Raw genomic sequence first — 15,890 nt, forward strand, 5'->3', positions numbered from 1 at the left:
CCGCCTCCAGTGGTGTCGCGACAGGCGTGAATGGAGGGACGAATGGAGACGTGTCGTCTTCAGCGATGAGAGTCGCTTCTGCCTTGGTGCCAATGATGGTCGTATGCGTGTTTGGCGCCGTGCAGGTGAGCGCCACAATCAGGACTGCATACGACCGAGGCACACAGGGCCAACACCCGGCATCATGGTGTGGGGAGCGATCTCCTACACTGGCCGTACACCACTGGTGATCGTCGAGGGGACACTGAATAGTGCACGGTACATCCAAACCGTCATCGAACCCATCGTTGTACCATTCCTAGACCGGCAAGGGAACTTGCTGTTCCAACAGGACAATGCACGTCCGCATGTATCCCGTGCCACCCAACGTGCTCTAGAAGGTGTAAGTCAACTACCCTGGCCAGCAAGATCTCCGGATCTGGCCCCCATTGAGCATGTTTGGGACTGGATGAAGCGTCGTCTCACGCGGCCTGCACGTCCAGCACGAACGCTGGTCCAACTGAGGCGCCAGGTGGAAATGGCATGGCAAGCCGTTCCACAGGACTACATCCAGCATCTCTACGATCGTCTCCATGGGAGAATAGCAGCCTGCATTGCTGCGAAAGGTGGATATACACTGTACTAGTGCCGACATTGTGCATGCTCTGTTGCCTGTGTCTATGTGCCTGTGGTTCTGTCAGTGTGATCATGTGATGTATCTGACCCCAGGAATGTGTCAATAAAGTTTCCCCTTCCTGGGACAATGAATTCATGGTGTTCTTATTTCAATTTCCAGGAGTGTAGATCATCAATTTTCGGTATATGACATAATTAAGGCTGAGAATCTAATACGTATGTAATAATAAAGTGTAATTGTAGTTAATACTACTATAATAGTTATAATAGTTATTATGCTGTTTTCTATTTATGATTGTATTACAATTCTTTTTGGTAGGAATCCAAGAAATGGTGGTAAGCCACCTAGAGATAGAATAGATAAGAATATTATGAATTTAATTTCAGTGTTTATGTTCTAGCTGCAAGAACTCATTGACATATTCACTGCTGCCTGACAAAAAGAGAAATTAAGTACCCAGACGACGTGGTCGGATGTTATTCGCATCAGAGAGTGTGATTAGAGCTGTAATCATCAGTGACAGGTAGCACGACGCCCACAGTGCATTAGTGTTGTTTGTGTTTAGTATTGCTACCATGCTTGGTACAGTAACTAATACAAGGGGCATTAACAACGTCGAATTTTGAGTGATCACAGTGAAAGACACGCATGTGGCGTGTGACTCGTTTGAGACAGCGTGACCGGCACCTGACAGAGGTTGAAAGGAGCTTCGTTACGGGTCTCCATTTGGCCTGATGATCGAATCGTGCAATATCCAGATCTGTGGGACATTCGGATGTGGCAGTGGGCCGATGTTGGACTGCGTGGCAGCGTGAGGGCAGGTATACTTGTCGAGGTTCAGGTCGACAACTTGTGACCACCACACATGTTGTTGTTGTTGTTGTTGTTGTTGTTGTTGTTGTGGTCTTCAGTCCTGAGACTGGTTTCATGCAGGTCTCCAAGCTACTCTATCATGTGCAAGCTTCTCCATCTCCCAGTACTTACTGCAACCTACATCCTTCTGAATCTGCTTAGTGTATTCATCTCTTGGTCTCCCTCTACGATTTTTACCCTCCACGCTGCCCTCCAATACTAAATTGTTGATCCCTTGTTGCCTCAGAACAAGTCCTACCAACCGATCGCGTCTTCTTGTCAAGTAGTGCCACAAACTGCTCTTCTCCCCAATTCTATTCAATACCTCCTCATTAGTTATGTGATCTACCCATCAAATCTTCAGCATTCTCCTGTAGCACCACATTTCGAAAGCTTCTATTCCCTTCTTGTCCAAACTATTTATCGTCCATGTTTCACTTCCATACATGACTACACTTCATACAAATACTTTCAGAAACGACTTCCTGACACTTAACTCTACACTCGAGGTTAACAAATTTCTCTTCTTCAGAAACGCTTTCCTTGCCATTGCCAGTCTACATTTTATATTCTCTCTACTTCGACCATCATCAGTTATTTTGCTCCCCAAATAGCAAAACTCCTCTCATTTCCTAATCTAATTCCCTCAGCATCACCCGACTTAATTGGACTACATTCCATTATCCTCGTTTTGCTGTTGTTGATGTTCATCTTATATCCTCCTTTCAAGACACTGTCCATTCTGTTCAACTGCTCTTCCAAGTCCTTTGCTGTCTCTGACAGAATTACAATGTCATTGGCGAACCTCAAAGTTTTTATTTCTTCCCCATGGACTTTAATACCTACTCCGAATTTTTCTTTTGTTTCCTTCACTGCTCAATATACAGATTGAATAACATCGGGGAGAGGCTGCAACCCTGTCTCACTCCCTTCCCAACCACTACTTCCCTTTCATGCCCCTCGACTCTTATATCTGCCATCTGGTTTCTGTACAAATTGTAAATAGCCTTTCGCTCCCTGTATTTTACCCCTGCCACCTTCAGAATTTGAAAGAGAGTATTCCAGTTAACATTGTCAAAAGTTTTCTCTAAGTCTACAAATCGTACAAACGTAGGTTTGCCTTTTCTTAATCTTTCTTCTAAGATAAGCCGTAAGGTTAGTATTGCCTCACGTGTTCCAAGATTTCTACGGAATCCAAACTGATCTTCCCCGAAGTCGGCTTCTACCAGTTTCTCCATTCGTCTGTAAAGAATTCGCGTTAGTATTTTGCAGCTGTGACTTATTAAACTGATAGTTCGGTAATTTTCATATATGTCAACACCGCTTTCTTTGGGATTGGAATTATTATATTCTTCTTGAAGTCTGAGGGAATTTCGCCTGTCTCATACATCTTGCTCACCAGATGGTAGAGTTTTGTCAGGGCTGGCTCTCCCAAGGCCGTCAGTAGTTCCAATGGAATGTTGTCTACTCCCGGGGCCTTCTTTCAATGCTCTGGCAAACTCTTCACGCAGTATCATATCTCCCATTTCATCTTGATCTACCTCCTCCTCCATTTCCATAATATTGTCCTCAGGTATATCGACCTTGTATAGACCCTCTATACACTCCTTCCATCTTCATGCTTTCCCTTCTTTGCTTAGAACTGGGTTTACATCTGAGCTCTTGATATTCATAGAGACACCACACATTGTGCACCAAATAATTTAACCGCTTCACATCTGTACTTGCTATCCGAGAAGAAGCAATGGGCTCCCTGAAACGTTCTGTGTCATCTGGCACCACTGGCCAGAGACTCGCCGCAGCCAAACTAGGAAATCATCGTCACATGTGTAGTCCGCCGCCAACACAGCGCAAACGACTGCGTTTGGAGTGGTGCTGTGAGTGGGAAACATGGACTGTTGATGGATGGAGTCTTGTGTTCACTGATGGATGGCGGTCAGGCACTGCCCCCGACGACCACAGTTAGTGAGTACGCTTGCGATCCGGGTCGAGATCCCATTCTTTGGAGGGGTACGGCGCTGTACTCGTGGCGTCTTGGTGTGGGGCGCCAGCAGATACGGGTTCAGGTCTCAGCTGGTAGTGACAGAGGGGTTCACCTGTCTTGCGACAGGATCGTGATGCCAGCTTTCAACAAAATAATGCTCTTTTACACGACAGGTGTCTCTATGAGCTAGATGCGTGATATTCAGCCACCCCTGGAGTGACGGAGGTCCCCAAATCTGTCCCCGATAGAATATGTGTGCGACCACCTCGGACGTCATCTCTGTCCCAGTCCCAATATGCAGGAAACGAGTGGCGAGTTACATGAGTTGTGGGACAGTTTGCCTCAAGAGAGGATACGATGGCCTAATGACACCATTCCAAGGGAATCAATGCACACATGAGGACTGTACGTCATATTGATAAGTTTTCTCATACTGCCTAATACTCTGTAAATCTGTCTCGGTTTTGCAATCACTGAAATAACATCACATACTCTCGCTGCCTGTGAAGTTCCATTTCGTTTCCCCATCCACTTCTGGGAGCTTCACTCCACACATTAACTCAGTTTGTGGTTTCTTACGTTGTCTAGAGTCGAATACATTTCGTTAACTGACATTTCAGGGAGAGTGTACTAGCAAATAACTTGTTCAAATGTCTTACAACCAAATGTGCGTGAGATGGTAGTAGCGCTTTAACAGGGCAGCTTGCTCAATTACACACGTGTGTTACAGAAAATACGTGTGACGACGTGTATGATGTTCATGAAAAGAAGTTACTGGGTGAAATTCGCATATGCCTCATAGAGTATAACGTTGTGTACACCACACGTTTTAGCAGCTTAGCACTGAGGGAAAGCTAGGAGACAGAGTGTAGTCACTCTCTAGAAATCTGTGGAATGCTAATACGTGTCACTGCATCGTATTGTTAGAGGCCATAGCGCATGGAAATTGTCTATAGGATGATGATGATCATGATGATAATGATATGGCGATGATTTAGACTTCATCGTTCACATAGAAAAGCAGAACATAGATGATCCAAGCTTTTCAGTAGGGCGTTCATGTGAATCTAGAGTGCTGTGGCTACGAAAGGAAAATAAGACATTTGCATATACTCTGGGATTGTGAAAGTATGTTACCCCTCCTATTTCCTAACAAGCATAATTCGGTAAATTGAATAGAAGAAACTTTAAAGGCCATGTGAAACAAAAACAACCCATGCTAGAAATTGGTACTACCCATTGCTGGACACAGGACTGTTAAAACAAATATTTCACTCATTACTCATATGAAGTGATGATGAAGCTGATGCTATGGGGAGATGTGCTCAAAACTAATGGGAAACAGACACGGTTACTACAGGGACAGACCGCTGTTCGGAAACTTCTTCCTTTAACAGTACTTTTATTATGGACGACGGCTAAACATACTCTTCCTCGCTGTATAATTTCCCGCAGTGCTGGTCGTCTCCTCTTGCGGCCCAGAAATTGCGCCTTATGTTACGATAGTCATATTGGCAGGCCAAAATAATTTAATCAGACATGTTTCTGAAGCACGTGCCAAACCCAGGGAAAATTAATATACCCAGGCAAAGCAGACCTGAAAATTTCGTTTAGCACGAACAATTCCATCACTCGTTAAAGCACTTTAAATCTTTCTTTTTTTAGAAAATTGATATACTGTCTTTTTTGGAGAAAATCTGAGATCAATCGTTGCACAACAGATTTTATTCTGCGTCTAGCTTGCATTCAGTTCATTTTTTTTTTCGAAGTCGGGTTCACAGATGCCATGGATTTCTAAAACGATTTTAAACTGCCTGCCACTGCAGACATTTCGTTTATTTACGTACTGCAGCACGATTTCGGCCTTAGGCGAGTGATGGCCAAGCAGCCAACGAACGATACATGGAAATGGGCTAGCAGAGCGCCATTCCTCTGTTCTGTCTGCCTTCCTCTTCATTTCCACGTACGTGTTACATCTAACGTCATTCATGATCTGCTGCATGTATGATATCCTTTGTCGCCCCTGCCGATTCCTTACCTCAATAGCTCCTCCTCCTGTTGTTCCAATGATGTTGTTGTGCCATAGGATGTTCCCTACAAGTTAGTCTCTTCTTGTTTGGATGTGTCTCCACAGAGATCTGCTTTCCTGTACTTTTCTAAGCACCTCTTCATTTGTTGCTTTGTCTCTGCAGCTGATCTTCATCATCCTTCTATAGCACCACATATCCAGGGCCTCTAGCCGTCTTCTCTCTTCTCTTCCAATTGTCCAAGTTTCACATCCGTATAGGGCCACACTCCAAACGAAACCTTTCGTAGTACGTTTCCTTATTTTCAGACTGATGTTGTTGCTGGTGAGTAAGTTCCTACGCAGATTAAATGCAACTTAGGCCTTTTGTATTATGCTCGCAATTTCTTTCCAGCTTCTACCATCTCTTGTGATTTTGTTTCCCAGATAAGTAAATTCCTCTATCACTTCCAGCTCCTCTCTTCCAATTCTCATTCTCAGAGGTTCATATTCTGCTCGCTTTAGTCATTTTCTTCTTTATTCTCATTCCCTACTGATTGTATAGAATTTTTTCTATTGTTCTGAAGACTTCCTCTAGATCTTCTTTTGTCTCCGTGACTATAGCAATATCATCTGCATAACGTAGCATGTCTATCTTCTGCCCATTAATTTTGATCCCCACCTCAGTAGTTTTTCGAAGTTGGTCTATAGCTTTCTGGGTGCAAGCATTGAATATAAGAGGAGAGAGAGCACATATTTGCCTTACCCCTTTTCTAATATTTGCTTCTTGTTCCTGGTGACAGTTCCTAATCACTGCGACCTCATTCTTATAGAAACTAAGTATCACGCGGATGTCTTTGTAATTTATTCCACTTTTCAAAAATGGTTCTGAGCACTATGGGACTTAACTGCTATGGTCATCAGTCCCCTAGAACTTAGAACTACTTAAACCTAACTAACCTAAGGACATCACATACACCCATTCCCGAGACAGGATTCGAACCTGCGACCGTAGCAGTCGCGCGGTTCCACACTGTAGCGCCTAGAACTGCTCGGCCACACCGGCCGCCTATTCCACTTTTCCTCACCACTCTGAACATTTCTTGCCAGATAACTTTACCAGATGCCTTTTCCATGTCTACAAAGGCAATATAAGTCGGTTTATTTTTCTGTAATTGATTTTCGATAACGAGTCTCAGTGCCAGAATCGCCTCTCTTGTTCCAAATCCCCTTCTGAAACCAAACTGATCTTGTTCCTAAACGTTGTTTAAAAGCTGTGTACTGGACTGATCGTTTTCAGTCTAACTCAAACATGACACTAATTTAATACTGCCAACAGGCAGAACAAACGTCACAGTAGAAGTTGTTAATTACAGGTGTACCTTTCCACGCCTTCCAATAGTCACACCTAACGACATTTGCTTTCGTATGGCATCCTATTCTGGGGTAATTCGTCGTTGAGTAGAAAAGTATTCATTGCTCAAAAACGTGTAATCAGAATAATTGCTGGAGCCCACTCACGGTCATCCTGCAGACATCTATTTAAGGATTTAGGGATCCTCAGAGTAACCTCACAGTATATACAGGCCTATTACAAATGATTGAAGCGATTTCATAAATTCACTGAAGCTCCATTCATTGACATATGGTCACGACACACTACAGATACGTAGAAAAACTCATAAAGTTTTGTTCGGCTGAAGCCGCACTTCAGGTTTCTACCGCCAGAGCGTTCGAGAGCGCAGTGAGACAAAATGGCGACAGCAGCCGAGAAAGCGTATGTCGTGCTTGAAATGCACTCACATCAGTCAGTCATAACAGTGCAACGACACTTCAGGACGAAGTTCAACAAAGATCCACCAACTGCTAACTCCATTCGGCGATGGTATGCGCAGTTTAAAGCTTCTGGATGCTTCTGTAAGGTGAAATCAACGGGTCGGCCTGCAGTGAGCGAAGAAACGGTTGAACGCGTGCGGGCAAGTTTCACGCGTAGCCCGTGGAAGTCGACGAATAAAGCAAGCAGGGAGCTAAACGTATCACAGCCGACGGTTTGGAAAATCTTACGGAAAAGGCTAAAGCAGAAGCCTTACCGTTTACAATTGCTACAAGCCCTGACACCCGACGACAAAGTCAAACGCTTTGAATTTTCGGTGCGGTTGCAACAGCTCGTGGAAGAGGATGCGTTCAGTGCGAAACTTGTTTTCAGTGATGAAGCAACATTTTTTCTTAATGGTGAAGTGAACAGACACAATGTGCGAATCTGGTCGGTAGAGAATCCTTACGCATTTGTGCAGCAAATTCGCAATTCACCAAAAGTTAACGTGTTTTGTGCAATCTCACGGTTTACAGTTTACGGCCCCTTTTTCTTCTGCGAAAAAAACGTTACAGGACACGTATATCTGGACATGCTGGAAAATTGGCTCATGCCACAACTGGAGACCGACAGCGCCGACTTCATCTTTCAACAGGATGGTGCTCCACCGCACTTCCATCATGATGTTCGGCATTTCTTAAACAGGAGATTGGAAAACCGATGGATCGGTCGTGGTGGAGATCATGATCAGCAATTCATGTCATGGCCTCCACGCTCTCCCTACTTAACCCCATGCGATTTCTTTCTGTGGGGTTATGTCAAAGATTCAGTGTTGAAACCTTCTCTACCAAGAAACGTGCCAGAACTGCGAGCTCGCATCAACGATGCTTTCGAACTCATTGATGGGGACATGCTGCGCCGAGTGTGGAAGGAACTTGATTATCGGCTTGATGTCTGCCGAATCACTAAAGGGGCACATATCGAACATTTGTGAATGTCTAAAAAAACTTTTTGAGTTTTTGTATGTGTGAGCAAAGCATTGTGAAAATATCTCAAATAATAAAATTATTGTAGAGCTGTGAAATCGCTTCAATCATTTGTAATAACCCTGTATATTCACTTATGAAATTTGTTGTTAATAATCCAACCCAGTTCAAAAGTAATAGCAGTGTGCATAGCTATAACACCAGGAGAAAGGATGATCTTCACTATGCAGGGTTAAATCTGACTTTGGCACAGAAAGGGGTAAATTATGCTGCCATAAAAGTCTTTGGTCACCTACCAAACAGCATCAAAAGCCTGACAGATAGCCAACTAACATTTAAAAATAAATTAAAAGAATTTCTAGATGACAACTCCTTCTACTCACTGGCTGAATTTTTAGATATAAATTAAGGTAAAAAAAACTTAAACATTAGTGTCATGCAATATTTTGTGTAATGTAATATCTTGTACAGACATCTTTTATTAACCTGACACGTTCCACATCATTACGAAGTGTCGTATTCATGATCTATGGAACAAGTATTAATCTAATCTAATCTCTAATCTAATCTAATCCGTATTTAATTTCTTCTGCACCAATTCGGCAAACATTTTCAGTAAAACTGTATTGAACACGTGTAAATTCTGCTGTGAATAGATTGAAAAGTAAGACTGTGGAATTGATCACACTAAAAAAGTGTATTTAGCTTATCGTTCCGAATCATGTTACATCTACTACTACTAGTCTACAATAAGATATGGAAATGAAGTTTCTAAACGTGTATTTCTTTTGTGCCTAGGGATTACGCAACAAGGGTAGGAAGAGTTGCGGTCGCGCACCGTCTGCGTCCACCTCGTCGATGATGTCCTGGAGCTGCTTCTCGTCCAGCTTGAGGCCCAGCATCTCCAGGATGGTCCGCACCATGTCCGTGCCGATGGAGCCCTTCTTCTGCTGGTCGAAGGCATCGAAGGCCTTCTTCAGTACTGCAAAACATAGGATAACAGGTTATGAAACTCAACCATTCTCGAGTCTATACTCTAATGTAATGATAGGTACAGGACCAAGCTGTTTGGTCTGCCGTCGAAACTCTGCAAAACACGTGATTTACCATCAGATTACGAGGCACGCATCGTCACCAAACTAAAGACGAAATCTCCGACGTCTAACTCTTGTAGGGTGCTGACCAGCATAATATGCAAAAGATCACAGGGAAAAATTTAAGACTCACTGGATACCTGTTTAGAAGAATGTCAAATCAAACACCTTTCAGACGTCCAATTTCCAAACTATTACTTTATTGGGCCACCAGTTTCGGCGATATATTACGCCATCTTTAGGCCCCCTGACCGACGCGTAGGAAGAATCCATCATCGGTTCCAGTGAAAATGGGACCCAGCACTCAAAGATTGGTGTCTGAAGTCATCATTGTATCAAAAATCTACAGACACCAGCTTTGAATGCTGGCCCCTATTTTGATGGGAACCAAGGTGGGAATCTTCCTACTCGTCGGTCAGGAGGCCTGAAGATGGCGTAATATATCGCCGAAACTGGTGGCCCAATAAAGTAACAGTTTGGAAATTGGACGGCCGAAAGGCGTTTGATTTGACGTTCTGTACTGAACAACCGAGGTCCCTCAACCATCTCTGAAAAGACCAGCATACAGAGACTAGATTACTTTGGTTTCAGAAAACGTATACCTACGAGATCGGATATTCTGACTTTGCGCTAACGGAAGGAAAAATAAAGAAACCTGGGAGCACTTTTACTATATTTGTGGGCCTACAGACGCCTTCCTGTAACGTGGGTTGGGATAACATTTTCGGAACCTCAAGATCAATGAGAATGAAGTGTAGTGGTAGGTGACATTCCACAGTACGCACAGAAACCGAGTGGTAATGAGAACAGACGAAGATCAAGAGAGGCAAGATAGTGTTAATATAAATGTCATGCAGAGTTGTTGCTGCTTAGTATTGATTTTAAGTGAAAGTCGAAAAAACAAAAAAAGATATTGAAAGCAGATTTCAGAGGAGAAATTAAAAGTAACAGATACCAATGGGCAGGTTCGCGGACGCTGCAGCTCACAAGACGAACAAGTGGAATAACTAAGAAGGTTTGCTGCATGAAACAAACGGCAGAGGAGGTGCGCCAAGGATAAAGAAGGCTAAGAAGAAAATAATTAAGAACTGTAAGTGACTTGTTACGAATCAAAATTTGGAAAGTTACAGTCGTAGAACTGAAAAATAGTCTTCTAGCTAAGAAGCAAGATTATATAGGACGATCAGCTCAAGAAAGCTATGTGAGTTAGGTGGACATAGAGAGAACGAAAGCTTTCTTCGACAAAGAGATTAGCTGGTATGAAATATTGTCTCGAAGTTGTGAAAAAAAAAGCCAAGAAGTAGTCATCTGTAAAAAGGTGTTACATGGAAGTGAAACGTGGACCAAGTTAAAAGATAAAAAGAAATAGAAACACCTAGAATATTATGACAACTAGACCTGTTAAAAACTAAGGAGAAAAATAAATGCTACGAGGTGGAGTACCAGAAACAACAAGAGAAGAAAGAAGCTGATCGAAAACCACTACCACACGAGGAGACAAGTTAATGAAACATCTAATACGACACCTTGTCGCTGAATGAAGCAGTAGAAGAACAAATTTATATTGTCACAGAGAGATTGGGAGTATGATAAACAGGTTACGGACGATCTTGAGTGTGTCAGTCCTACCAACTACCGACGCATTGCCCGAGAAAATAACGAGACCATTGTTTTAGTTTTTATTCAATATTTTTCCATAACAACTACGCTTAACTTGAAACTTAATAACGGGTCAGAATATATAATTACTCGGATCAAAGGTAATTTTTCGTACTTGCGTGTACTGGGAGACTCAAAAACCGCTGACAGTAGCGGCAAGGTCTGCGGTACAGTAAACTATGTTTCTCATTTGTTCTTAAGTGTAGCAATATTTTCAACACTGAGACAAAGCATAAATATACTCAAGAAAGGCAGTAACTGTCAGCTACAAACTTTTTAATTCCCTGTTTCTCTCGGGCAATTACTAAGTAACATTTCATTGCTTGTGACCACATTTCTTAAGGATCATTTGTTACATGCAGTTATTTAAAACTTCATCAGTGCTCGAAATGAAGACAAGAAAAGTCAGATAAATATCACGTGTAACTACGATGAATTACTTTCACTAAAAAGTTTGTAAAACTGAGACATAGGCGCCAGCAGACTGAAGCTATAAATAAGAGCTGAGCGGGGTTCTCGGACGGCTTCTTCGATAAGAGTGGGACATTGACATGTTAGAACCAAAACTGGATGGGGTAAGATAAAAATAAATCAGATTTGATTCTCTGCCTGGGAAGCAGACAGTATTAAATTGCTATTTAACATAGTTATTACAAAGGTGATTTTTGAATCATTACTTCTGATATTCATCATTCTGTGAAAGATTGTTCCAGCAATGCAGATAGGGAATCACATTTATAAAGCTTATAATTTGCTGCTTAACATCAAGTGTTGGTACTTACGTTGGATCTGTTCTGGTGGGAGCTCCTCCTGAAACAAAAGTGAAAAAGTACACTTTAGAAACATATGTAAGCGCTACCTCTCACATAAAGTCTTGAAACGAACATTACAGTAACGCTAATGTCCATGAACGCTAGTAAATACTCAGAGCGATTCATTTCTTTCACTTTTGTAATAATGTTTAGTCAAGATCTCGAATACTTTTATAAAGAGTGAACATCGTCATAGACGTGACAAAAACTATGGCCGCCTCTTATTCCATGTTAATGTTTTACTTTGAAAGTTCTTTCAGTCGTAAATTAGCTCGTGCTAAAAAGTTTATAATATGGCCGCTGTGTGATGTAGACTTTTCCCAAGAATACTACTGGTAAAAAGCTTACGCATTTTCAACCAGGTGGCAGTGTTGAGATTCCGCGACGTTTCGACGAGTGTCATACTTATCGTGAATTAAAGTGATGAGTATGATACCGATGATGAATACGACACTCGTCGAAACGTCGCAGTGTCTTAACACTGTAACCGGCTGGAAACACGAGAGCTTTTCATCAGTATTGCGTTTGTTTCTACGTTCCTTCATTTTTCTATGATAGGCACCGCTACCACATTTTCCAGCCCTGCAATTGCTTAAACGCTACTGATTCTGTCACGCTCCTTATTGTTTCTCCTACTGATATATTTAACGTTAGTGCTGGAAGTGTTAAAAGTCTATGTACTCTAACTGAAGTATGTGTCAACAAAGGTAATGTATCATTCCCGAGTCTTGTGGCAACAAGCGTAAATACCAATGACTGTTCCGATACAAATTTCAATTGTTAAAGTAATTTCACATGATTCTTCTGTAAGCTTTAACGGTCTCTTTTCTACTAGACTGCAGCCATGTTTTCATCCATTTCGGATTGTATGATACCCCTCTTTGTCAGTAAACACTAGTGGCTTGGTTCAAATGGATCTGAGCACTATGGGACTTAACATCTGAGGTCATCAGTCCCCTAGAACTTAGAACTACTTAAACCTAACTAACCTAAGGACATCACACACATTCATGCCCGAGACAGGATTCGAATCTGCGACCGTGGCGGTCGCGCGGTTCCAGACTGAAGCGCCTAGAACCACCCGGCCACACCGGCCGGCAGTAAACATTAGTGATTGGGGTGATTTTCCCAGATTGCCCCCAAGAAAATGGCAGCCCTCACCGAGCACTCTCAATCTGTTAGGTGATTCTCCAGGACATCAAAGTGCTTCATTAACATCTGAAAAATGGAAGTTGGAGAATCTATAATGGACTTGCGCGATGTAAAGGTGTGTAATTGGTAGAAGATGGGGCAGCGCTGATGAGAATGTAGCAACCATTCTGTGCAATTCACTAAATGGTTGGTCTATCTCGATAGGAAAGCGTCAATACAATGTGATTTTGATATTATGGAACACATCCTCGACCAGCTGGAACTACAAATTATTAATGACTTTTGAGTTTATACTTCTGTGACCAGTAAACATGTCATGTGGAATCGCTATTATCTGAATCTTGGAAGCAGCCGCTATTTGTTCTTAGGGAAGTATTCCGCGACGTTTCCTCTTCGCTATGCTTTAATGTTTAACAAAGCACAGCGTTAATGATATAATGCAGATCAAACGGGTGGAATCTCTTTCAATTTGTCATGTGCTCGCCACTTCACGAATCTCATTTGACGGTTGCCGATGTGTATCCGTGCACCATTGTAGAAAGTTCTTATACAAAATGAAATCGTGTATCAAAAATGTTATTATACTTGAGAAGTGATTTCAGATCTGTTTCATGCCATCGAAAAGGTCATATGCGTATACAACAACCTTACCAGTTTGCTCTCGTGGATCTGCAAGATAGAGAAGCGGTTCATTGTAGATATTAAAGGATATCAGTCTCTCCTGGAAACCTTTCGTAAATCGTTTTATAACTTTACGATCTGTCCCTAGGCACTCAGCCATCTGCCCTAGACCGTTGCTAGCGGAATGTGATGACGTAGTGTTGTAAGTGCATGTATGTAAAGCATATTGTGCAAGGACAGCATCGTCGACCACAGCGCTTCGCTGTTGCGATCACCAACAGCAGCATCAACATCATTATCATCATCATCATCACCAACCTGGATGTAGGCAAGATATATCACGCTGTGGCTTCGACACCATACTGACACTAATAGGTCCGTACGTGTATTCGTTTCAAGTAAATCAGAGATGATAACAGTCTTAAAACTGTTAATGTAGTTACAGATGTAGATGTAATCAAAGTGTAGCTCATATAGTTTTTAAGCTACATGGACAGTATTCTACTACAAGATAGGGTAGAACGGTAGGGCGTTCCTTCGATTAAAAAACAGTAGTAGACCTCGTCACATAAGCGAGAAACGTAACTAACCCAACTAATTACGCACAGATTTGAGAACAGTGTGGAATATTCCGTCCGTAGTTGGAGAAACATAGACATATAAAAACTGAAACACGCAGTATTAATACCCCACAGTAAAAATCGAAAACTCACTCCAGGCATATCGTCCGACTTAACCAATGTACATTGCAGTAATATAGAATACCTCCATAGTCTTCGTTTTAGTTCCTTCAAAAACTGCGGCAAATGACGTAGTAATAACATTTTCGACTTCGCAAAATTTACTATTCGCACTAACAATTCCATCACGAGTTCCATGCTTTCATATTTAACAAAAAGTTCCTCTTGATGTAAGAAACAATGAATCCAGTACAAACCGTTGGTCGATTGTTACAATTTTTATCTCTTTCATCGCGAACTAAATCTTTAAATTCTTTCTGCACGTTGTTGTAATACCGTTTCACAGCAAGTTTCCGGAAGCCGTCGATTATGCGACTACGTACCAGTAATAAACACTAGAAGTCCTCATTCTTCTCCGCTGTGATTCCCATATATTTTGAAAGGACTGCGATGTTAAGACCGCTACGCTGCCTGCTTTTTCGCTAGCAGTCGCTGGACCTGTGAACTTACTTCAGGCACGAGCAAATGGCAAAAGATAAACAAGACTTACACCACGATTCTGCGAAAGTGAAGAAAACCGTGACGAGCAAAATAGGCCTCGCCAAATGCTGGAAGGAAGTGTCGCATCGCACTGCTAACAAGGGAACCTCCCCATCGCACCCCCCTCAGATTTAATTACAAGTTGTCACATTGGATAGGCCTTGAAAAACTGAACACAGATCAATCGAGAAAACAGGAAGAAGTTGTGTGTAACTGTGAAAAAATAAGCAAAATATACAAACTGAGCAGTTCATGGCAAGATAGGCAACATCACGGACACTGGGAATGCAGGAGCGCCGTGGTCTCGTGGTAACGTGAGCAGCTGCGGAAGGAAAGGTCATTGGTTCAAATCATCCATCGATTAAAAAGTTTAATTTTTTATTTTCAGTTTATGTGACAAACTCTTATGTTTTCATCACTTTTTTGGGAATGATTATCACATCCACAAGAAAACCTAAATCGGGCAAGGTAGAAGAATCTTTTTACCTATTCGCCAAGTGTACAAGTTAGGTGGGTCGACAACATATTCTTGTCGTGTGACGCACATGCCGTCACCAGTGTCGTATAGAATATATCAGATGTTTTTTCCTTTGGAGGAATCGGTTGACCTATGACCTTGCGATCAAATGTTTTCGGTTCCCATTGGAGAGGCACGTCCTTTCGTCCACTAATCGCACGGTTTTGCGATGCGGTCGCAAAACACAGACACTAAACTTATTACAGTGAAGAGAGAAGTCAATGAACGAACGGACAGATAATAACTATGCAAAAATAAAGAAAGTAAAATTTTCACTCGAGGGAAGACTTCAACCAAGGACCTCTCAGTCTGCAGCTGCTCACGCTACCGCGGGACCACGCCGCTCCTGAGCTCCATGTCTCCATAACGTTGTCTATGTGGCCCATGGACTACCCAGTTTGTATATTTTGCTTATTTTTTCACAGTTCCACACAACTTCTTCCTGTTTTCTCAATTGATCTGTGTTCAGTTTATCAAGGCCTATCCACTGTGCCAACTTATAACTAAATCTGAGGGGGGTGCGATGGGGAGGTTCCCTTGTAAGAGAAATGTAGCGCTA

The 15,890-nt window shown here is 42.3% G+C and overlaps 1 protein-coding gene across 1 annotated transcript in view; it reads right to left on the minus strand.

The window, feature by feature from the left end:
* Nucleotides 1-15,890, minus strand: part of LOC126473707 (troponin C, isoallergen Bla g 6.0101) — a 69,797-nt gene that overhangs the window by 22,245 nt on the left and 31,662 nt on the right. The window contains exons 2-3 of the mRNA XM_050100949.1: nucleotides 11,792-11,819; nucleotides 9,095-9,238 (exon numbers count right to left, since the gene is read on the minus strand). Of these exons, the coding sequence (XP_049956906.1) occupies nucleotides 9,095-9,238; nucleotides 11,792-11,819 (172 nt within the window). The remainder of the gene's footprint in view (nucleotides 1-9,094; nucleotides 9,239-11,791; nucleotides 11,820-15,890) is intronic.

The sequence above is a fragment of the Schistocerca serialis genome, chromosome 4 (genome assembly GCF_023864345.2).
Source record: "Schistocerca serialis cubense isolate TAMUIC-IGC-003099 chromosome 4, iqSchSeri2.2, whole genome shotgun sequence".
Classification (NCBI taxonomy): Eukaryota; Metazoa; Arthropoda; class Insecta; order Orthoptera; family Acrididae; genus Schistocerca; species Schistocerca serialis.